Source organism: Microchirus variegatus (genome assembly GCF_963457635.1).
Source record: "Microchirus variegatus genome assembly, chromosome: 17".
NCBI lineage: Eukaryota > Metazoa > Chordata > Actinopteri > Pleuronectiformes > Soleidae > Microchirus > Microchirus variegatus.
Genome location: NC_139818.1, coordinates 11,669,630 through 11,693,532, shown reverse-complemented (window position 1 = coordinate 11,693,532; position 23,903 = coordinate 11,669,630). Strand labels below are relative to the sequence as shown.

The following is a 23,903-nucleotide window of genomic DNA, read 5'->3' as shown; positions in this document are numbered from 1 at the left end:
TAACTCTCTGATTCAGGGAGGCAGGAAGTGTTAGCTGCCTCCCTTGCACTTTTCCCATCCGTGGCCTCTGCCAAGCCTCAGCAGAACAATCCAGGCCCTGTGACTGAGAGGGAGGGAGGGACCAGAGGGAGTGTCAAAGATGGAGGAGGGGGGGGTTGGGTAAAAAAGATTAGAGAGGTCCAATTCTGGAGGGTAACATCAGGCTCCTATGTTATGCAAGTGTTCCTTTTTTGTTTGCCTCACCAGGGCTTTGATGCAGATTGCATGGAGCATGATGGCAATGCAAAGCACTCACTCTGTCCCCTCTTCAGCAAAGCAGCCTCCATTTAAGGTAACTCTGACATATTTTCCTGCAATTGAAGCTGAAAAGTGGCCAGCTGTAGCCAGGTTCTGGCAAGTTTAAGCTCTGCACTCACGCATACACACACACACACGATGAAATGGATATCACAAAATGCACTTAGAGACAAACTCCCACACAGAAAATAGATATCACAAAATGCACACACACAGCGAAACACACACTGAGAAAATAGATAGCTCAGATTATGCGTGCTCACACACACACACACACACACACACACACAAGTCACAGCTCCTCATATGGAATCAACATTTGCATCTTTGTTAAATTATCCAGGAAACTGTTTGTGGTGCTTTGATAACACAGGTGTTTATATGGTAATGGCTTCTGGAGGCTGGATAAGAATGAAACAATAAAGCCATTAGGGTGTTTCAAGAAGAAATGAAACCAGGCTCCTTCACACACCGCGCAACTCATCTCACACAAATACATGCGCGCGCACACACCCACACACACTGGCTGAAACCCTACACACAAATTCATTAAAAAAAACCTTTGTCAGCTGTGTTAATGACCCTTGATGTGTGTGAACCTGTGCCAAAGCTGTCCATGGAAGGGCAATTTATCTCCACTAGTGTGGTTTTATAGAGGATTAAAGGTTTGAATGGAAGAGGAAAAATATCAAATTCATAGGAAGGAGGTCTGTTTGTTTCATCGAAACTCTTTAAACAGATTTTTTTTTTCTTCTTCAGTTTTCCTTCCGATATCATGCTTTTTTTTTTCCCTCTGTGAGCATTTCATATCCTTATGATCTGTTTGGGATTCGGCGACCACTGTGAGACTCTCACTCTGCTCTGAAGTCCTGCAAGATGGCATTTCTAAGATGTTAAGTTGATTCCAACCATCCACTGCCCAGCAACACATTAGCTGATGAAGGTGGCAGAGCATTTATAGCAGCTAATAAGCACATTTGTTTTCTTCCTACAGGAGTTAACGGAGAGCAAAGATGCTAAAAGAGAGAGAATACTTTAAAAGCTGACTTCATATAAATGCAAATGTTGCTCCGTCGCTGTTTGGATTTGTAAACAGGCTAACATTATGTGCTAATGTGTTAATTTGATCTACTGATTATTAGGTGGTTACAGTATGTTGGCTGTCAGACCTCAGAAATATCACAGTGGTTGTGTGTTAAAGGTGCATTATGTAATACATCTAAAGCAACTGGCCATCAAATCCTCCTAATATGTCACAGAGACTCAGGAATAATGTTCATATAACATCCTGAACTCATTCAAAAAAATATTTTGCAGACTGCAAATCATGTTTATGTTTTGAAATCATGTTTTGGCATGTGGCGCCACCTACCGCCGTCTACCAATCATTGCAGTCACCAGAGTCTCAGCTGCCAAACAACCACGGGTTGCCAGTTACGTCAGAAAACTAAACCTAAAAGACCTCTTTTTTTATTATTTGAATGTAGTAACCGTTTTTGGCCACATTCCTACATATGGCACCTTTAATTTTCTTTTAGAAAGGATGACATAATTGATGTTGCTACATTTTTTGATGAACCTACATTCAGAACGTATACGGCCCTTCCTGCCCCAAGATCTTTGCGTGTCCCACAGGTCACGAAAGACAACACATTTACGGGTCAGAGGTCACAGCAGGTCAAATCTCCTGATCTGACACAGTGACCATCTGGGAAGACATACACTTTTGTGTATCCTGATCCCAGCTTACTGTGAATCTTAAGTACTCATTATAAACTGTGATATCTTTTGCACGAAGTCGTTGTTGTCCATCCCTGGTCGGTCTGGACAAATGGAATCGTGCTTCCCTTCAATTTAAAATGGCGAAAAAAAGATGTATTTTGTCCGTCTGTTTGTGTGAGTGAGGAACAGTAAAGGGTTACAGACCTTCAGGGTGTGAACAAAGATGTCTGTCCACAAATGTGCCCTCTCTCATCTGATCCCAACACATCTCTCCTACAAAGGAAGGGCTGTGCACAGCGTGCAGATGCTGCTAGGCTGCCTGTGTTGGTAAATAATGAATAGGTCACACCTGGTGGTCTCTTAGAGGCTCGCTGCAGCCACCATCCCTCTCCAGTGGTGGTGGTGGTGGTGGTGGTGGTTTGTGAATACAGTTAGTGTGCGTGTGTGTTTCTACCCCTGAGCATGTGAGGTGCAACATTAAATGAAAATTCTCCTGCAGTCTTCATTTTTTGTTGTTTTCTTAAAGCTTTAGCTGCAGTGTCCTCATGCGTCACCTTTTCTAAAGTGCCTCACTTACAGTGTGCAGATCCGTGTGTATGTGTGCAAAGCTGTGACACTGACAGCCAATAAGACGCATAAGCTGAGCATCTGTGCTGGATGTGAAGATGCCTCGGTGCCTCTACTGGGTGACAAATGGCTGATTGACTTGTCAGGGAGCTCGAGATTGCTCCTAAATGTGTCCAACAAGCCAATGTCCGTCATGAGGATGGATGATTTTTTTTAAATGGAACACAAATCTCTAAAAAGCCAATTGAACGTTGTTATTTGTGATCTTTTTATAATATCATAAGACTCCCACAAGATTGCTTAAACGATGCAATGCATCATGAGTTCTGCCAGCAGCTGCCTCCCTCTGTCATGAGCACTTTTCTCATTAAAAATACATGAAGCTCATTGAGCTAAAGTGTACCAGTCATATGAGTTTTCCATGCAAACTTGTCGCACTGCTTCACAGTGGGCAGGAAGTGTGCTTAAGTCTGTTTTCTACATCACATTCTGCATTTCAGGAGAGCCCGAGGTTCCACCTGAGGATTAATTCCAGCATAAATCTGTCTTTAAGGAGAATCAGCTGTGCAGCACTCAAATATTTTTTTTATTTTCCTCACTTTTATCAATTTCCTGTCAATAACTCAGTTATTTATTTTAATTGAATAAATAAAACCATTCAAATGTTCAGTATTGATTCCATTGTCTGCCATGACTGCTTTCTCCAATGAAGGAGACGACAGAGAGATAAATGAAATGAGACTGAAACTTTCAATGCATTTGACATTTTCACCAATGAAACAAATGAAAAAAAATGGTCGAAATCTGATTCCCTGTCAAGTATCCTTCACGCTGTCACTTGCGACACCTCCGCCTCTGAAATCCACAAAGCACATCGGCACTGTAAACCTTGATTTCTTTCCTCCTTTTTAAGAGGTAGTTTATTTATTCAGAAGGAAAATCTTCCAGAGGTGCCAGATATGACTGGTTCAGCCGTGCTTATCAGCAGCGCGGCCCGTGTGTGGCGGAGATAGCGTGCGGCGAGTGCGTCACAGAGAGCGTGTGATTGGAGCCGGATTCAGGAGTCAAACGGTGTTTTATCTCTCGTATATCAATCATGGTGCGCCGTGGCCCTCATGCACACAAGAACCAGAACTCTCCATGTTGTTTGTTGTGGCAACAAACCTGTTCTGTTCTGAGGTTACCCTCGTGTTGTCAAGGAAAAGTGGTAGAACAGAGTCCCCAGACTGTAGGTTCACAAAGCAACAATAAGAATCACAGGAATTCTATTGACAGCGGCTTCTCCAGTCAATATTCTTTACAGGGCTTTGTATTAACACAGACACCACACGTGGCAACAAGCTGCACTCCGTGAAATGCACTTCACTCTGCAAGATAAACTCTTGTCATCAAGGAATTAGAGTAACTATTTGCTTTATGTGCTTTCCTTGCAAGTGAGCAGCACAGCACAGCAAATCAAAAGAATGTTTACTGGGCTGCAGGAGGAAAGAATTGGAAGCGAAGAACAACACCATGTTTCCTGTCTACTGATTTGTAAAAGTCTTGAATTAATTTTGGCCTGGAAAGCTGGCTCCGCTTCCAGGGAGTTTTCCCTATAAACAGTGGAAAGGAGACTCCTGCGCGCGAGTGTGCGTTTGTGTGCATGTAGCAGGGGTGGGCTTCTCGCCTCTGAAGATGATTCAGTACATAATACATGGCTGATTTGATTTAGTCTGATTCGGAGGCATCCATTTTCTCAATTCGTAATGCCATAAGTGCTTCAGACAAATTATTTGGACTTTAAAAGACAGGCAACAGTCAGATGCAAGTCTCCTGACCACAGGGAGTGAGTCTCAGTTCAAATTCATGTTGAGATTAGTTTTTACGGCATATTTAGACTGATACAGGGCTCTGAATTTATATCTTGTACTTTATAATCGATTAGAGATCTGTATCGGTTCACTTTTACAGCTGTGCACACGCTGGCGCGCACACTCACAGATTTACAAACCTACGCTGCTGTTGAGATATTTATGAATATGAAGAGAATATTTCACGGTTTATCACAACTTTATTATGCTGTGGAACAGCGAGATGAAGTAGCAAATGTATTCGTATGATATTGTTTTTGGTAAATGGATAAATGCTGTTTACCCTTTACCACTGTCAGCCATGTTTTCACAAAGGGGGCAAAGTGCTGGCAGCACCGACTATGTGTCAGTGCCGAGTCCAACCATAACCCTGAACTATCAAGTCACTATGAAATATGCCATGGTTAGAGAGCTATGATGGTCAAACTAATACAAAATAAGATTCAAGCTATGTGAGGTAAAAAAAAAAAAAAAAAAGGTCCAAAACACCCAAAGGCCAAATAAAATCAATCAAGTATTTTTTTTTTTATTTGCCTGACTCTTAACTTTCTGTTTTGCTTTGTGTGATCTCGATACTAAATTCTTTGCCTGAGGCAGTTCTTTATTTTTTTCTGATGTCTCTCCCTCCAGCACGCAGGTCCACTGAGGCCTGGAAGAAAAAGAACTTTCCCAACTTTAGTTGTTGAACATAATATTGAACCGCGAACATCGATATTGACTGATGTCCCACCAGACCAATTTAATCCTGTGATTCAGCTCATACAGTGCATCCAGCAGCTGGAATCATGTCATTAAGCTCCCTTAATGAAACAGTCAGGATGGACTCTCCATATCTTCTTGCACTAAAGAAAAGCTCATCTAAATGGAAAACACATTGTCTTCATTATTTGCAAGCGTTGAATGAAGGCAGTTGTCATGGTTACAGCCATCGGAGGCTGAAGGCTGGGTTGAGGCCAGAGGGGCTACAGGAACAAAGTGGCTTCTAATGGTGAGATTGTACAAATGGCTCACTGAGAAAGTTATACAGTAGATCACTGGCATTTCCATGTTGGCTAACAGTGTCGCATTGCAACAAATGATCACATCATACCCACTTGTCAGCACTGACTCTGCTTAATGAAACAAGATAAATCTCAGCAAATTATTTGCTGTTCCAGAACAAGAATATTCCTCGAAATGCATTTCTTAATAGCGACACTGTGTTGTTTTTCAATGCATCGGCTTTTAAAGAGCTATGCGGAAACTTCCAGTGTACTCCAATCAAAATGCAGATTGTCTACACAGCATGGCGTCCACCCAGGAGGATTACAGCTGAATACTAAGCAGGAGAGAGCTCGCCGTTTTCTGACTGCTGTTTATGCTTTTGAGAAAGAGAGACAGTTGCAAAATGGGGGAGCGAGGGAGGAAAAGCAGCGCTTAATTCATTTTCCTGTCTGAATGTAGGTTAAATTACCTTTAAATCCCACACAGGATTGCACATTGCAGGTAAATGAGTCACTTGGCAGCTGATAAGTGGCAGCAAACACACGCTGTGAAACAGGGACAAGGTGCCTTTTTTTTTTTTTTTTTTTTTGCAGAGAGAAAGAAACGCGCTGCTAATAACAGGAAGTGGCTGTGTGGGACCTCTCTGCTCCCCCCCGATTCATGTCAGATAATAATTGGTTTACCCAATACAACGCTCTGTGTTTGGACGGTGATGGAGCTGCGGTCAAACAAATTACCAGAGAGCTGACCTTTGGTAGCACAGTGTTGACCCCAGCCAGGGAGGCTGCCTCGACAGCAACACCAACACCCCTCAGTACCACAAAGAGCAATGTTAATAATAAATAATTAAAGTCACTTACAAATCATGAAATATTACATGTAAATTACTTTGCTGCCTTTTTAAAGGTCCAGTGTAACATTTATGAATATACTGCCCACAAGTATGGTTTGGTAAGTGTATAATCTACAATAATCATAACATTATAAGCAATAAAATAATAAAATTATATATATGAAAAAAAAATTAATATATATATATATATACGTACACCTGGATTTTAAGGCTTATTTTATTTCAATATATTCAGATTGTCATGCTGATAACACAATACGTTTGCTTGTATGTGGCCTGTCAGATGAAAACCCAGGGAAATTAAATTCACATAAGTCTTGCAAACAAAGTGAATTAACATGTGAACTCTGTGCCGCTGTGACATCTGGTTTATGACAGCAGGACAAAAGACGCTGCTCATCGAGGTTTAGCGAGGACCATCACAAAGGTGCTGTTTTGCTGGTGGCTTCAAAGTCACTTTTTGAAAATACATCAAGGCTCTGCGCACTAGTGAGCAACTCACTACGTCTTTTTTGTGTGCGAGGTTTGTTCGATTCTTTACTCACGGGTTGTTCGCCACGTTTGAAAGGAGCTGTTTTTTTGTTGCAGTCTGCCTTAAAGTCCCCATTTCACGTCTCTTTATTGTGGTTTTCAGCACTCAAGACGTGTTTGTCCTGGGCTCAGACATTTTGTTCATTCATATAAGAAGGACACCCAGGGCTTTTGAGGGCCCACTATGACATCTTCAATATCTTATTTTTCTGCAGATCAAGACTAGATGCGCTCCCAATTTGAATGTAAATCTGAGGGAATCGTCCGCAAGACCCAAACTGGCGACATTCAATATTATAACGCAATTTGTGTTGTTTGAAAGGTGTCTCAGAGTGTGAGTGTTAGTCTGTGTCTGTGTGCATATTGACCAGTGGAGGATGTGTCGCTGACAAGGCAGCCTCTCTGCCATTGTGTCGGGGAGGGGAGCCTGCTTGCTTTCAATCCATTATTGACTAATCTCATTAGCCGAGGATCCTAGCGCTGAATGAGCCACAGAAACTGACTTTTTTTTCCCTGCTTCCCTCCCCCTCCCGTTCAATGAGATGCACCAATCACGTGCACGCACATAAACACATTCACATGCAAATGCACATATTGAAGTTCTTTGCCACACAGAGTCACTTGTAATTACAGACAGCAGTTTTTAAAGTTTTTTTTTTATTGTCCTTAATGAATCATTTTTAATTAATTGACTGCCTATCTGTGGTTTCTACTGATGACGATTAGCTAATTACACGTTCAGCACTTTCTCCTCTTGTCCTGGGCACTTCTGCATGCACAAACACACACACATATATACAGTATACACACACACCTTTGTCTCATGGCTGCGTGTGTTGTAGTGATGACACAGTGACAGCGTGTTTGATCTGCTGCTTGTGCATCACGTTCACCTGTGCATCTATGAAAACAACTGCTTTGCATATCAGCTCCCCTCCTAACAGCGTGACTTTTGCAGTCATGGAAAAGGAGATGCAAAGTGTCAATTTGATTTGCATGGAAACCTCAGTAATAATAAGCAGGGGTCAGACCGGAGGGCAGCTCTGACTTCAACACAGTGTGTGTATGAGTGTGTGTGTGTGTAGATTTGTTGGTGGCCAGGTGACTGAAGCTGCACACCTCTGCAGTATCACCGAGCAGAGAGTGAGCAAACCACTGCAGAGAGAGATTCATGACCCAGCCAGCCTGTAATTGCTGATGGTTCAGCACTTTTCCGGTGCTGAAATGGGAGGATACAGAATTTTCCCGCTTTTTCCACTTCTTGCAGATACACGTAGCCTCCTCCTTTGTGATCCAGTGTGTGTGTCTCTCTCTCCCCCAGTTTCTTGCTGCCTATCACACCTTACTCTGTATATACTGTATTTTTGTCTCCTGCTGTATGTGTGTGTGTGTGTGTGTTTGGTTGTTTGGGCATACACTTCTTGAAATGCTCCTGCAGGCACCATTGTTTATGTTTACCTGTCAAGCTACCTCACCTTCCCTGATGGATGATGTGGAGCTGTGTTGTTTGCCGACAGCTAGAAATGGTTCGTAGCTAAATTTCATCCATGAACATACAAGATAAGAATATTTTACCCTGGCACTGAAGTGATGAATCAACCGAGTGACTCGTCTCCTGAGGTTTGGAGTTTAGCTCAAAAATATACAGTACCAATTAGAATGATTAAAGAAATGACCAATTAAGGTGTGAAAATAAACACTTATTTTGTAAAACAAATGGTGAAATGGTGGGGCCGATATTTGCATCATAGGTTGAATTATATAATGCCTTCAATATTATTTTCCTGCTATTTTTAAGCCCTCTAAACTACTCTACTGCTCTAAAAAAATTACTTTCATCAGTCAGTATAAGTTTCCATTCAGAGTCACTACACCATTCAATTGGACTACATTTCTTGTCCTATGCAAGCACAAGTGGGGAATTGATTCGATTGAATGTTGTGTGTCCACCTCTGCTAAGCTCGGTGGCGATACGCCTCCTTTCAGCTTGTTAGTTTGAGTTGGTTTCTGGTTTAGCAGGCAGCTAGTTGTTTAGAGTTCTCCGTCCACCTTGAACTTTAAATTATTCAATTCTTGAAGCTGACGGAGCATGAAATCAGTTTCCTTGTCAGTCCAAAAAAATGTATCAGCCTGAATTTCACCATGTTTTTGTCACTATTGTTGTATTATTTTGTGTACCGGCTTCTTCTGTTATTCTAAACTTGTTTATATATAGCAGTCTGGTGTGTTTGTATACTTTCAGTTGGAAAAACATTTACATGTATTTAAAAAGTCCGCTTTTAGTCGGACTAACACAATAAGTTGGTTCTTTGTAATGCCATGCAAACACACTGACTGATGGTAACTCCCTGCTCTTTGCTTTGCTTTTATTAATTTCTCTTGTGCCAAAGCGAGTTCACATGGGGGTCACACACACGCACACACACACACACATCAGGATGGGTGAAAATAACAGCGAATATCTCCGAAAGAAATGATTCAGGAGACCTCCGCTATGAGAGGGAAAGATGTGCACAAAAAAATATTGACGAAACGCCGTCCACATTTGATTGAGGACTCTGCTAAGTCGTCTCCCTCCGGAGAATCTCCTCTTCCTCCCTCGATGCATTGGCGTTTTTTCACAGCCACACATGAGATGAGAGCTTTCCCGATCCATTTACACAAAGGCAATCAAAACATGGCAGCCTACAATCTCTGGCAAATTAGAGTGCAAGTGGCGTGCTGTGGAGCTGAGCAGTGGCTGCGGAGGGGAGGTGGAGGTCTGTCTGTTGCATGGGATTCATCACATGCCTGTGTGTCCCCCTTCCCCACACACACTCATGCACACACACCCCCCCCCCCCTCACATTGTGTGGAAGATTTGTGACACAGATTTACGGCAGCCTGTGCTGCCTAACCTCTAAATCAGCCCCCTCCCTCCCACATTACAGACCCCCACCCCTCCTTTACACGCAGACACACTTCGACACAGTGCGCTGTGCCTTGGTCATTGAGGGGTTTTAAGGATGGCGGTGGCATATGGGGGAAGGCAGAAGCACTGCAGTCAAAAGCCGCCTCTCTGCAGATCAAGCGTCCGCGTGTCTGGTAATGTGTTGTCATTGACCAATTAGGAAATCCAGATCAAACAGGCACAGGCAGTGGCCCCTCGCTGCCCCTTACTGCCCCTCTCTGAACACTCCGCTCTTTTTAATTGAGCACATTTGTGGAGCAAGAGGCTTCTCCCTGGAGGGACTGATGGCTGCAGATACGAGCAAGCTGTTAACACAGGATCAGTCCACTCAGTAAGGTTATCAGAAGGAGAATCTGCTGATATGAAAAAGTATATCTTTAGGAGTCACCCCAGTGAGACGATGGCAGTGCGGGGTTTGTAGCAAAGTCGCCCGTTATGTCCAGAGTTGAAAATAAAAGTCTATTATCCATCATGATCACGAGAAATAGTTAAAGGGAAGTCATCTAAATCAAGTTTGATATTAGCTCATAAGCACCATATGAACCATATGAATGAATTTAAGATTGGCTTATTTATGATTTATGAATCAGTCTTTATTTGTCAAAGAACAGCTGCCTTTTACTGACTTACATAAAACACACATACTGAATCATTACATTAAATTCAACTTAGGAAGCATTTAATTCAGACTTTACTGTAGTGCTGTACATCATTATGAAAAATCGTCAGTATTCAGGCTAAATATACGTTGAATGTTCCACTTTATGTTGGTTTTTAATCATTATCAATCAAATATATTGCTATAGTAGCTAATGGCACTTTCTATATATAGTCTTTGACATTGTCCTGATAAAGTAAATCTGAATATATTGATGAAAAGATATTGACCACAATGATAAGTTCCAGCTCAGACAGTCTAGAAGTGTAGGTGGGGTCATCGTGAGGTCTGGCAGTTCGATGGTGTGTCTTCACCCAGCGTCTTTGGTGAAACAGAGAAAGCTCATGTTGCTGCTGTCCATCAGTGTCTGGGCAGGTTGAGCTCATGCACTATTTAAAGTCCATCGCCCTCACTCTCTCCTCCCATTCACTCAAAGTCACAAAAAGTCAAAGGTCACTGGCACAATGGAGACGAGCAGGACATTCATCCCCCACACCAAACACACACGAGTCGAGAAACACACACAACCACCCCGAACGTATCACCACCGCCCGCACACTTGCGGCCCAACAAACACACAAACATGCACACACCCTCATGTTCTGCTCTTGGCCTTCTTTGAATTCCTTTCCATGTATCTTGCAGCTCGCCTGTCACTCCTCCCCTCAGTGCTATCAGTCTTGCTCTCACTCTCTCTCCGAGACCTCATAATGGCTCCTCCTGGGTAGCTGCTGCTGCTGCTGCTGCGTCTGCGTCTCCTGCTATTTCAAAGTTTTAGCTGGCCGGATTAAGCGCGGTATGTGGAAAATGAACAGCCACTCACAGGAGGGACACATGAGCTGAATGCATAATAAACCTGGAGACTGGCAGAAGAGGAGGGGGGGAAAGAGTGCAAAAAAAGGGAAACGGGGGAAGGAAAAAACCCTCACTCACAAGTTGTCTGAAGCTCTGTCGGCACCTACACAGCAACAATATCACTCACCCAAATGGAAATAAAATGCTCCTTCAACTTTTTCTCTGTGCAAACAATCAAAGGCACTTCTCAGGTCCAGTGTTTTAGAGGGCTGAGGGTGGCGGTGTCGGCTTTCTTTGTCAGATATTCACTCCATATTGCAACAATAGCTGCAGGTTTACACTCCAGATAGATGGTTTCATCATCATCATCATCACCGGAAATCCTTGGAGGAATTTTCAGCGGTGAATGGGGAGCTTGGCAGTGAGCAATGAGACTGATGGAGAACAGCGTAGGGTTAACTGTGACTGAGGACCTTCCATGCATAGTTTAATTGGACTACTGGCCCAGCATACAATGACTGAGAGGCAATCACTGTATTGAAAGAAGTGTGTCCACCTCCACTGCACTAGGTGGCGATAAATGCCCTTTCAGCTTGTTATTAACAGGCGTTTTTCACAACTTGAGTTCTGAGCACGTCAGAGCGTAAATCTGGACTTGCCATCATCATTCTCTCTTGATTTATTCGTCTGTGTACCAGCTTCTTCTGATATTTGCTGGTCCGAACTGCGAAACATGCTTCGGTGCTTTAGTCTGACGTTGAGAAATCAGATTTAGTACAATTTCTATAACTATAACATGTTTACATGGATTTCTAATGTCTCCTGTTAGTTGGAGTAACACAACAATTAACACTTTAGATTAGGGAATTAACTAGGTGCTTACTAACATGTATAAGTTGCATACTAGCCCTTTATTAGTAATCATTAAGCACGTATAAACACCTTATTCTCCATAACCTTATTCCAACCTACATAATGTGTTAATACATGTTTAATTTACTACTAAAGGGCTAGTATGCAACTGATATGCATGTTTTTCCTCATGTCATGTTAACGCACCGACTGTAGCCCCATGCAGCGCTGCGTTCGCGCGGGCTCCTCGTGTGGCTCATCTGTGCTGCCTCCAGCACCTCTCGGGAATTGACCACCCCCAACGCAGACCCTTCACCCCCCTCCTCCCCTGCTGTTCGTGTAAAGAGTGGAAGGAAATTAAAAGAGTAGAGCGGTTTGGAGGAGATGGTAGAGGGCAAACAAGAGAAGGCGAAACCACTGTGATGCTCCTCGTGATTGTGTGTGGCACGGACCATCTCCTCTCTCGCTCTCTCTGCTTGCCTCAGGAGCCACGCAAGTTGGAGGGTGTGTGGGGGCTTTGCACTGAAGAGAGACTGGCCCCAATCTCCCTTTGTCCTTCTTTTTTTGTGTTGCAGTCTGCAATCGGCCCCTGAGACTTGGTGAAACGTTACACTTGGTTAGAGAGGAGATATTGCTTAGGCACCCTCTATGATCCTAGACCCTCTGTTTTCTTCTTCTTTTTGCTGTTGGTGGGGGTGTATACAGCAGCAGCGGTGTTGGTTGGGGGGGGGGGGGGTTTAGCAACCACTCCACCCTCCTGCCACTGCCACCACCACCACTACCATGCTCCCTTTGCTTTTCTAATCACGCTGCAGATGTGCCTGATGGCTGAACAATCTCTGTGTACTGAACGTGGGGCTCCCGTAGGAATCCAGGAAGCTTGCTTAAAAAAAAAAGTGAGAGGGCAGAAAGGGAGGGAAGGAAGGGAGGGCGAGAATATGGGTCTGTGTGTGTGTGTGTGTCAGAGAGAGAGGAGGGAGTAAGAGGGAGAATGGGAGATGGAGAAAGACAGAGGGGAACAGGGAGAGATCAGTGAACAGCGACCAACACAGCAGGGCTCCGTGGATTGAGAGTGTGTGTCTGTGTGTGTTTGTGAGCGTGTATGTCACCACTGCAAGCCCGCCCTCTCTCACGGTTGCTGCTGGAGCTGCAGACCTAACCACTTTAAATAAAAGAAATCCATTCCCAAGCCTGTTAAGGAGCCATGTGGGGAGGTGTGAGCGTGTATGTGTGTGTGTGTGTGTGTGTGTGCACGTGTGCGTTTGTGTGCGCACTTGAGTGGCAGTGTGTCCATATGTGTGTGCAGCAGAGACATGGGGGGAAGGGAGGAGGAGAAGGGCTGAGGGGAGGTAGAGCAGGGAGGTGGGACAGGCAGGAGGCAGCTCATATTATCCTCTGTGCCAGCTCTGGATGGAGCCTGCCGGGGATTACGGCACATTCTGTAAAGCAACAATGGAAGCGGTGCTGAATCGTACACATTTCCATCCTCTCGGCTTTCTCCTCTGTCAAACAAACACAGCTTTGTCCTCGCTGCCTGTCTGGCCACTTACCAGGCAGAGAACCAGGCAGACACCTGGAGTCCTAGAGCTGCCCTCTCCAAACTAAATACCCCTCCCCTCTGCGCGAGAAAACGGCATCTCCACAATGCTGAGATAATTAAAAGGGAGCTTTCACGCGGGCCTCGGCCGACAGTCGGAAGAAAACAAGACATACACTATCTTGGAATCAAAGCTCATTAAAATCATGAGGGTAAAGAGATGCTTCCTCCCCTCTCCTCCTCCTCCTCCTCCCCCCTCCCAGCCTCCCTCATCTTTATCGCCCCTAAGCAAGTGCTGCAAACAGCCGAGGCCTAGTCAATAATAGCTACAGATTAGTCTTTTATTGCCTAATTCACCTACAATAGATGACACGTGGGGACACGATCACCTTGAGCAGCACGTCTTGATGCGTCCACGCAAGGTGTGTGTGTGAGAGAGAGAGCGATGCTGATTTTTCTGCTCGAGCCACCTTGTTCCATTTTAATAGTGTCAGCAATACTTACAGCTTTCGATTAGTGAGGCGTGTGTGCGTGTTTGTGTGTGTGTGTGTGTGTGTGTGTGTGTGTGTGTGTTTCACACAGCTCTGTAGAGGTGTAGCACTAGGCAGTGGCCTGTAGTGTTGTTGTAAAGCACATTACGAGTGACTGAGGGTGTTTGTTATGGTATCATGACGGCGGGCCAGCACTCAAGGGAAGGTGAGAAGATCTGTGTGTACATATGTGTGTGTGTGGTCCAAACGGTAGCCAGCACAGCTTGCTGTCTTTCACTTCCTGCAGCGTCCAACTTTCCCCCGCTTGTGTGCATCTATGAAAGCTTCCCAAAGAGTCCGTCTTGAGGCGAAAAATCCTTATTCGGCGTTACATACGTGTCTTCATGAATGCAGATGTTTGATTTACGCTTCGATTATTAAAACTATCTTTGACTTAATGGTGTTTAATATTCACTGAGTTTGACACATTTATCTGCTACTGTGGAAGGTTTATTTCCTAAAATCGTATTTCAACACGAGCATGATTTCCATGAATTGACACAAGAGTGGTATGGAATATAAATGGTTGATATTTAAAGGTGCCATATGTAAGAATGTGGCCAAAAATGGTTACTACATTCAAATTCAAAATACTGAGGTCTTTTAGGTTTCATTTTCTGACGTAACTGGCAACCCGTGGTTGCTCGGCAGATGAGACTCTACTGACTGCAAAGATTGGTAGATGGCGGTAGGTGGCGCCACATGCCAAAACATGATTTCAAAACATAAACATGATTTGCAGTCTGCAAAAAAAAAATTTGAATGCAAATATTTTGGCTGTACTGTTGTTGTTGGTGAGTTCAGTTTGTTATATGAATATTATTCCTGAGTCTCTGTGACATATTAGGAGGATTTTATAACCAGTTGCTTTAGATTTATTACATAATGCACCTTTAATTAGAGAGTTGTAATTGACCTTTTTGCTAATTCAGGTGTCAGAATGTGATGTTTAAAATTTGCCGATATCATCATCATCTCACTTATAAGAATAAACACTGAATTCTCGAACTACACTGATCCTGAACATGGCGAGACAGTGGAGCCAGATTTTTCACATAACTTCAGTTTAGCCAAATGTGCAAACTGTGCTGCACCCCAGAGTAGCCTGACTGTTTTGGTTCACAAGCCATTTATATGAATAAATTAAATCTGTTTACCTCTTCCCTACACCTTGACAGCTCAGCTGAGAGACTGTGTAAAGAGGCGAGGGTTCATGATCCATTTGCTCTGCTGTGATGGTGGGATAAAGCTAATCATTGTCTACTCTTCTCCCCCTCTGACTGTTTTTATCCTGCCGAGCAGAGGCAGACAACTCGTCTACATTACATTAGTGGGCTGGAAGCTCTCTTTGAAGATGCTGGCGTTTGGGTGTCTGAAATAATGTTTATACTCCAAACTGTGCAACTGTGACAGTTCAAAAAGCAGCCCCTCTCACTTATTGGAGATAATGTTCTTTACTCGACATTATTCAGCATCACCATCTTTCACTCCCAGCGGTGGCACTGTTTTGTCATCTAATTAAGTCCTCAGCCCTTTTCAAGGTACACTTACGTAACATGAGCACGTAATGAGACAAACATGGACCCTGCCTGTTGGGAGATGGTCCTCTCCTCTGCGGGGTGCCACGTGGAAACAAAGCCTTTAAAGTGGTGGTACAAGGAGGAAGAAAAACATTGTTTTACCCTAGAGGTGGTCTGATAGCGCTGTGAAAAGCCCATTTGAGGAGGTAGGCCTCATCTGTCACTGGGCAATGGAGGAGGCAGCCATGCAGAAGCCCCCTGATTATAAAGAGATAATTTCATCCAATCCTCCGGTGGTGCTCCATCGCCTTGCCGCCATACTCCACTGCCTTTCATATTTGTTCCCAGCCTGCATCTCCTCACCCGTTTCGTTTTATTACAGCTCCCACTCAATACATATATTTTAGCTCCCCCTTGAATAGGGAAGGAAAGCAGGTCTCCCCCCCCCCTCATGTGTCTTTTGTTGTGCTGGAATCCGCAGCTCTCAACTTGTTGTGTAACGCCTGCCGTGCAATTTGCAGTAAATTAAGCTCAAGCAACGCGTGTATCTGCACAGATTTTCCCCACACACACACTCTGAAGCAGGATTTCGGGGGCATCTAATCAACGCAGATAAGTTCACATAAGGTAATGGTGCAGAGAAAACAATGAATGATAACATCTGTAAGATTATTTAAAAAAAAAAAAAAAGAGCAAGCAAATAGAGGCAGCCTCATAATTGCATCTGTTGTCATCTCCACATCATTGTGGGTTTAATCTTTAATTTGGCTCTTGTTAGTCATTAAAGCTATAACAAAGGATGAGTGTTTAATTCGAACAAGTGGATATCTAGTAAAAATTAAATTACTCCCCAGCTCTGTCATGTCATACTTAAAATGATCTTTTTATGATGTAGACATGTGGAGGTCAGAAATATCGTTGTTCACGGGGAGAAGTAGAGGAGGTGAATGGCAGCACAGCCTCCTTCTTCTCCCCCCTTATTTTAACTCACTGCTGGAGGTAAGAGAAATGACACGGAGAGAGAAAACTGGGGGGAGAGAGAGAGAGAGAGAGAGAAAGAGAGAGCAGAGGGAAGGGCAGGAGGGAGGAGAGACAGAGAGAGCAGGTCGACTCGCTCATCAATAACCACAAGGTCAGACAGGCAGTGCCGGGCTGAGTGGGCCCTGTTAGGAAGCAGCAGCTGAGGATTTGTAGAGCTTGTAAAGGCTTAAAGCAACACCGCTCCGCCTCCTTTATGCCACTAGCCAGAGCTTTGAAGGGCCAGGGAGACACCTGCTGGTGACTGAGGAGCACAATGGTACAGGGCCACCCACTATAATGGATCAGTTCAGTCTCAGCTGGTCCAGAGAGGAGTATTACAGCAGCAACCTTCAGAGGGATATATGAAAAGTCAATGACATGGTCAATATGGTATATTTAACTGTTGCATAAGGCTTTTTCTACTGTGTGATTCTTTTCATTCTGTTTTTGATTAATGGTACAGTGTGTAATATTTAGAAGGGTTTATTGGCAAAGCTTCAATATACTACCTACGGGCCTTGTAATACAGAGGCCACCTTGTGACGCCATGTTTCTATGACGGCGCACGTTTCACATTTTGCGTACGAGGCAAACAGAGAACAGCGTTCTTTAGTTCCCAGATGCACTTTGGAAAACAAGGGGCGTGTGAGACAATAAGCAGTCTCATCAATAGATGTCAATTAATATTACACGCTGGACCTTTACATGAGAAATTGTAATTAAAAAAAGTGATTTTAACTGTGCAATTAATTTGTTGAAGATTTGCGACTTAAAATACATCAACGAATCGATATATTTTGCGTGCAAAAAGAATTAAAAGCAAAATCCTTCAACGTCTCCGTCTTTAATGAGCTTTCTAATTTATGGAGAGGAATGCACTAGTGTGCCCTTCTCTCCTCTTGAGCAAAGGCATGAGCAGCTCCAATAGGTAGCATAAAAGCTCTTTAGCTGTCTAGTGGAGTAGATTACTGGCCCTGCCGTTAAATCCAGCTAGAGACCCCTAAGTGAGTATTATCAGTGTGGTACAGCATGCTGCTGCCTCCTCTCTCTCTCTCTCTCTCTCTCTCTCTCTCTCTCACTCTCTCATGTTCTTCTTCTCCTCGCTCTCTCCCGTCTCTCACCGGTACTTTGTGCAGTGAAATTTCTCAATGTGTAATGGTGATGGAGAAAGATGGCGTGGGGTTGGGAGGGGTCCAAGTGATGGAAGGTGTGGGTGTGTGTGTGCGGGGGGGGGGGGGGGGGTGTGTTTGAGAAAGAGAGAGGATACGCTGCAGGAAGAAATGCCCCTGCAGTAGCGCAAAGGAAAGATTGAGACAGGATGAGGTAGAGGGGGAGCGTGGCGGGTGCAGATGGAGGGGTGCGTTTCAAACCGCTGCTCATATATATGCCTATTAATTCACTCACCCCTCCACTTGAAGCTGCAGGTCGCCATGAGTTATAGCCAACTGATATTTATTCGACGTTGAATGCAACATTAAATCAGACGCCAGCGGGCAGAATTGATAACCTTTAATGTAGCTTGTAATACTTTTTAACTTGCGATAATGTTATGTAGCATGTCACACCACAGCCCCATTGTTTGGCTTTCCGTGAAAAATTATTCCTCTGGAAATAAAAAAAAAAAAAAAAAACACAAGAGAGAAAGAGGTTTTCCATGAGCTGCAGCTCCAAAATCAATAGTGCGCTGTAAGGGGTTTTGTTAGAGGAACTCTCATGTTGGAGAGCAGTGGGGGTGGGGTGGTGTTGTGTGTGTGTGTGTGGGGGGGGGGGGGGGGGGGGTAAAATGTAGAGCATGTCTGGGCCCAGGGTACAGATAATTGTTAACCAAAGATTACATAATGGCCAAGTAATGTAAACAGCAAATCACATGCCAAGTTAATGTTCTCGCAGGCCGGGATGGGAATTTTCATGTCGTTTTCCGAGGTGAAGCAGAAGATGCACTGAGTCACCGCGTTCCCCACTCACAGTTGAGTCGAGCGACGATTGTAGCTACAGCTGAAGCTCGACTACACCGTTTAATTAGACGACCGTCTTTGCCTCAGTGTACAAACATTAGCGGGGAATCGATTGATTGAATTAATTGTGTCTGCCTCCTATATGCTCTTCCACCTTGTTAGTACAAAGTGTTTACTGGTTGACCTATTCGGTCAGGATGACAACAACTTGAGCTGTCAGCACCATTGTGTGCCTTTCTATTGTACATTAACTCACTGACAGAGCATAAAGTCAGTCTTCTATGGAAATAGTCTGTGTTTCTATACCACTTTTGCAGTTCTGATGACCACTCAAAGCTGCTTTACTCTTCAATTTTGCCATTCACCCATTAACAACCCATTCACACTGTGCAGGAATGTGCAGCACATTTTCTATCACACACCTTTTATACCCATTGTTTGGAGGATTGTGAGGTTAAGTGTCTCACCCAAGGACACATTGGCATGTAGACTAGCAGAGCTGGGAACCACACTGAGCCACCGTTGCCACCGTTCTGACTTCATCCACTATTTCCAGGTCAAATAGTGCCATATTTAGGCAAGCTTGAGTCCATCTCAACATAAACGTGCACTAGTAATTCAACGTTTGAAAAATCTTGATTTGTGTGTGTGTGTCCATCTCTGGTCATTTATACCTTAAGATGCTTTCAACATGGTCAGACATCTTCTCGAAGTTGTCCAGTATGAAGGAGCGGAGTGTGGCAGTGTTCAGGGCTTGTTAAGAGTGTCACACGAGCTGAGAGAAATGTCACCCTTCGAGCTCTCTGAGGTGCTTGTCACCTGCCAAATCAATATCTCTCTGCTCAGCTCACAGCACTACACACACACACACACATATAGAAGACACACTCACTGCAATACCCTGGTGATGATGGTGGCAGTGGCAGCTTCCCTGGGATGACAAGCGGTGAGCATTAACACGTGTCTCTGTTTCTGTTTCAGAACGCCCCAGTTTAATGGCTGGCAGGTAGAGGCCAAAGAGGGACAATCATCATGAACTCGATTCCGTCGATGGACAGACACATACAGCAGACCAATGACCGTCTGCTGTGTATCAAACAGGTGAGACGGAGCTGTCAGTTATGCTGTATATGTGTCACTCGTTATATGAGATGAGATTATATGAGAACCTACATTTATGCAAGGGTCGTTAAAACTGTAGTGCGTAACTTTCAAATATAAACAAATGTTTGTACCTTTAAAACACTGATAAATGAGTTCACACAATGCAGAAATCTAGATGTTTTTGTGTCGCCTGCCGATATTCCTTCAAACACTAAGTTATTTGATTAGATTGATAGATGGAGGCAGCAGCAACAAAAAACCTAGTTGTTCAGCAGTGCTGCTGTATACACACAAACGCTCCCTCGGTTGCTTGACAGAGCCTCTTTTCAGACGCAGCATCCACTATACAAATACTTTCGCATCTTTTTCTGTTCACAAAGACCAAACAGAGGCAGAATAATAACATCAATAACAAAAGCAACACCAAAATTACACACTGCAGCTGAACGTAACAATTTTCCACTAACATGTCTTCGGGGGGGGGAATTGTTCTCCATTACACAGACCTGATGTCTGTTGTTTAATGACCTCGTAAATAAGATAAATGGAAATCTAAATATGTAAAATGCAACTTCTCCGGATCTCTAATACTGTCGCTAGAGAGCAACTGTATGATGCAAGTTCGTGGTTTTCACTGCAAAAACAGGATGATGCATTAGTTCGACTAACCAGCAGCAACAGCACAATATTACGTTACATTTTTGTGTTTCATCTTTATGGTGTTTTTTTTTTTCATTATTTTATAGTTATTGCCCTCATTTGAACATGATATAAAGGGGATTTTATATAAACGTCCACATTAATATGATTTTTCTAAACTCATTTTCTAATTCGTAGAGTACAATTTAATGTTGGAATGTCATTTATCTGCTTTTTATGAGAGAGTATATTCAATATTGCAGATTAGCTTGATGTGATTATTTGTATTCCTTTGTGCTAAAAGTAGTATATAAATCAAACTATAGTATCACTAAAAACAAGTTAGAAAGCCACTACAGCAGACGTACAGTCAACCGTAGGATGTATTGTTCGGTAAGAATAGCTTATTGTACAATGTTGATGCTTGGTGTCAAGGCAGGGTGTGGGAAGTGACATGAATCACAGGGAGATGGAGAACTTACAGGTGGATGCTGAGGTGGAGGTGAAGCCTTTGAAATGCTACATGTGCAGCAGCAGCAGCAGCAGCAGCTGTCAGGTGATCATTTTAGCAGCAGGCCTGATTGCAAAGGTGTGTGAACAGAGGCGAGCACTGGCAGAGTAAAAGTGCCACGGTGCATTGTCACAAGTGTTCATTTGACTGCAGCATCCTACTCAGCTTTACTGCTTTAATCCATGTTATTTCATGGATACTTCTTCTTCATGGACTGTATATATACCCATGACTGTTTTGGCAAATTCACAGACGCCACCTGTACCCAGGTAATGGATGATTCTGTGTAAGTCGTGCTGGTATTTCTGCACATGTGCCACGCAGGAGCTTTTATTGTCCTCAAACTGAGAGTATAATTTATAAAATTGGCATTACGTGCCATTTAAGAGGATCCGAATTGAGTGACTGAGACATTAACTCCTCAGGAAACAGTTTCCTGACATTATAAATCAAGTGAGAAGTGGAAGCTCATTTAACCACAGACTTCCATTCAAACTTTCATAATAGTATAACTATTGTTTATATGCAGCTTACGCAATTTCCCCATCTGAATCTTTTCCATTTAAATCAATCAGTAATTGACATAATAGATGTGACATTTTTTGTAATCAGAATAATTAGTTTTCTTCTGTTCAAAAAAAAAAGAAAAACGGTGAAAGAGAGAAGCACTGTTTCCTTTCACCCTGCATTGTACACACACACATGTACACACACGCACAATCACGGCCTGAATGCGTCCGCGTCTTCCTGTTTGACTAATCTGTTGGGTGCTATTATCAGGTCCACGGTGTGACTCAGGTTTCTGACTGGGGTCAAAGAGCGGAGGCTCCCCTCCCTCCCCATCCATTCATCACCCTTCTTTCTCCCACCACCGTCACCGCTGACTCCCACTGAGTCCTTTTGTTCTCCCCTCGCCACCATTTACTGCAGGACCAATCTCTGGCGGAATTAAACAGACATAGTTGCGTAACCCCGGGCTACATGGCTCCCTGCCTTTGATCTCCCCTCTTAACTGACGGCCCCTTTTTGTTTCTGGGCTCCGCGCTGCGGACACCTTCTAAGAAAAGTACATCACATGGCCTTAGGGAAAGTGTATGAGGCTTGCGCTCCACACACACACACACACAAGTGTGGACGTGGCAAATTGTTTTACCCTGGGCAGGGAGTTCCCAGCTATTACTGGAAGGAGGAGACAAGGTGAAGCACACAGAGAGGACGAGTGTTTAGGGAGCAAATAGAGGGAAGCCTCTGTGTGAAGAGACGTACTTTGATATTCTTAATGAAGGAAGATGGAGCAAGGTAAACACTCTGTGTCTTTACTTCTTCGTGGATATTAAATATTCAATATCACCTCCTTCAATTACACGGGAGTTGAAGTGGATTAAATGATCGCGCTGTAACAGTATTTATATGCTGCATTTACTTAAAATGGGCAGTGTCAAGCAAAACAGACCTGACGGAGGGAGCATTGTGTGTATACACCAGCAGCACAAATGTGGGCGGAGATAAGAAGTGTATATTCTACCAGATGATTGGGCTTTTGAGCGGGAGAACTCAATTATGAAGCTTTTTCGTTGGCACTTTTTTTTCCCCCTCCTCAATCAGCATTGTATGGAGTTCACAGAACAGGAAAAGGAACACAAAAAATTTAAACAATCCAAATGTCGCAAGGGTTAAATGAATTAACCTCACAAGGCAAAAAATTTAAACAAACACATTTCAGTGTTAGCAGCCGGGGCAGCAGCACATGGGTAAACATGGCAATTAGAGAGATCCGTGGCATACAAGGAGGCCTCCAGTCCATCTAATAAATGGTTAAGCACGGGGTCATTTCAAACCAACCAGTAAGAGCCAGCACCCTGCTAATAGAGGCAGCTTTGTGCCACAGACAATCGGGGTTTGGAAGACCCGCATAATAAATACCATTTATGTCCTGCCAATTAGACGAGCAGTGAGCCCTTTCAGCTGGCCGTCTATTCTCCTCCCCACACACAAAGATGATCATCAGGGGAGATCAGAACAATTAACTCACTATCTTCTTCCCCCTGCTCCCCATTGTCCAATATCCAAGCCATTAAAATAATTAAGAAAATATTGTAAACCAATCCAGCTGTTTGCTTTAATTGAAACTGTGCACATGCTGAAATTTGGCATCTCAAATGCAGCGCAGACATAGAGCAGGAATATAAATGAAGGCTCCTCCATTGTGTTGTTGTTTTCCAGGAGATGTGACATGTCTCTCTGCACACTCTCAGTCAGTGCAGTGGACAGGGGAACAAATTGATTTTGTTGCTCAAATGATAAATTACTGCTTAGCATGATGATAAAGTGGAGGAAATTGGAATCCCTCGCCTTGATTGAATCACAGGTTGAAAGTTTGAATCAGAAATCATTACGGTGGTCATTTTTAAATCACCCAATTGTTGTAAAATTGCAAAATGCCCTCGTGAGACATAAAAACACTGTCATATAGCACTATAAAGCTGGTGCGTTAGACATATGACATAAGATCTAAGAATGACTTATTTCTTTTAGTTGCAGCCCATGAAATAATTATAATCTTTGTGCTGAAGGAGTTTAGTCATTAGATTAATGTAATAATCATTTTAGTCGTTTCTTATGAAAATGTCAAACAAAAGTGTGTGAAATATGAGGATTTGTTGCTCTTTGTAAATTAAATACGAGTTTTAAGCCTTACATGATGCTCCATATATATCAATAAGTGAAGGACAGTTCATCCGCTCCTCGGCAATAGAATCTTTCTCTATTCATACAAACTGCGGGTGCTTGTTTCCTTATGCTGTGTGAAAGTGCTGGTAAATACCAGAAAGTCAAACTGCAAAAAATAAATATGTTCACTTGTTTAACCTCCAAACAAACGAATATGTTTAGAAAGTGATACAAAAAGACACCGTTATCTGATTTCACCCCAGCACATAGTTCCTCAGCGGCAGTTTGTTTTCCTCTCTCATCTCAGAATTGCACCGTAGTGAACACTTTGGGGAAGATGGGGTTTTGTGATACTGCT

The 23,903-nt window shown here is 43.4% G+C and overlaps 1 protein-coding gene across 1 annotated transcript in view; it reads left to right on the top strand.

The window, feature by feature from the left end:
- Positions 1-23,903, top strand: part of LOC310939274 (zinc finger MIZ domain-containing protein 1-like) — an 80,056-nt gene that overhangs the window by 22,704 nt on the left and 33,449 nt on the right. Inside the window, exon 2 of the mRNA XM_083903981.1 lies at positions 19,603-19,722. Coding sequence (XP_083760107.1) covers positions 19,654-19,722 — 69 coding nt within the window. The 5' untranslated portion in view covers positions 19,603-19,653. The remainder of the gene's footprint in view (positions 1-19,602; positions 19,723-23,903) is intronic.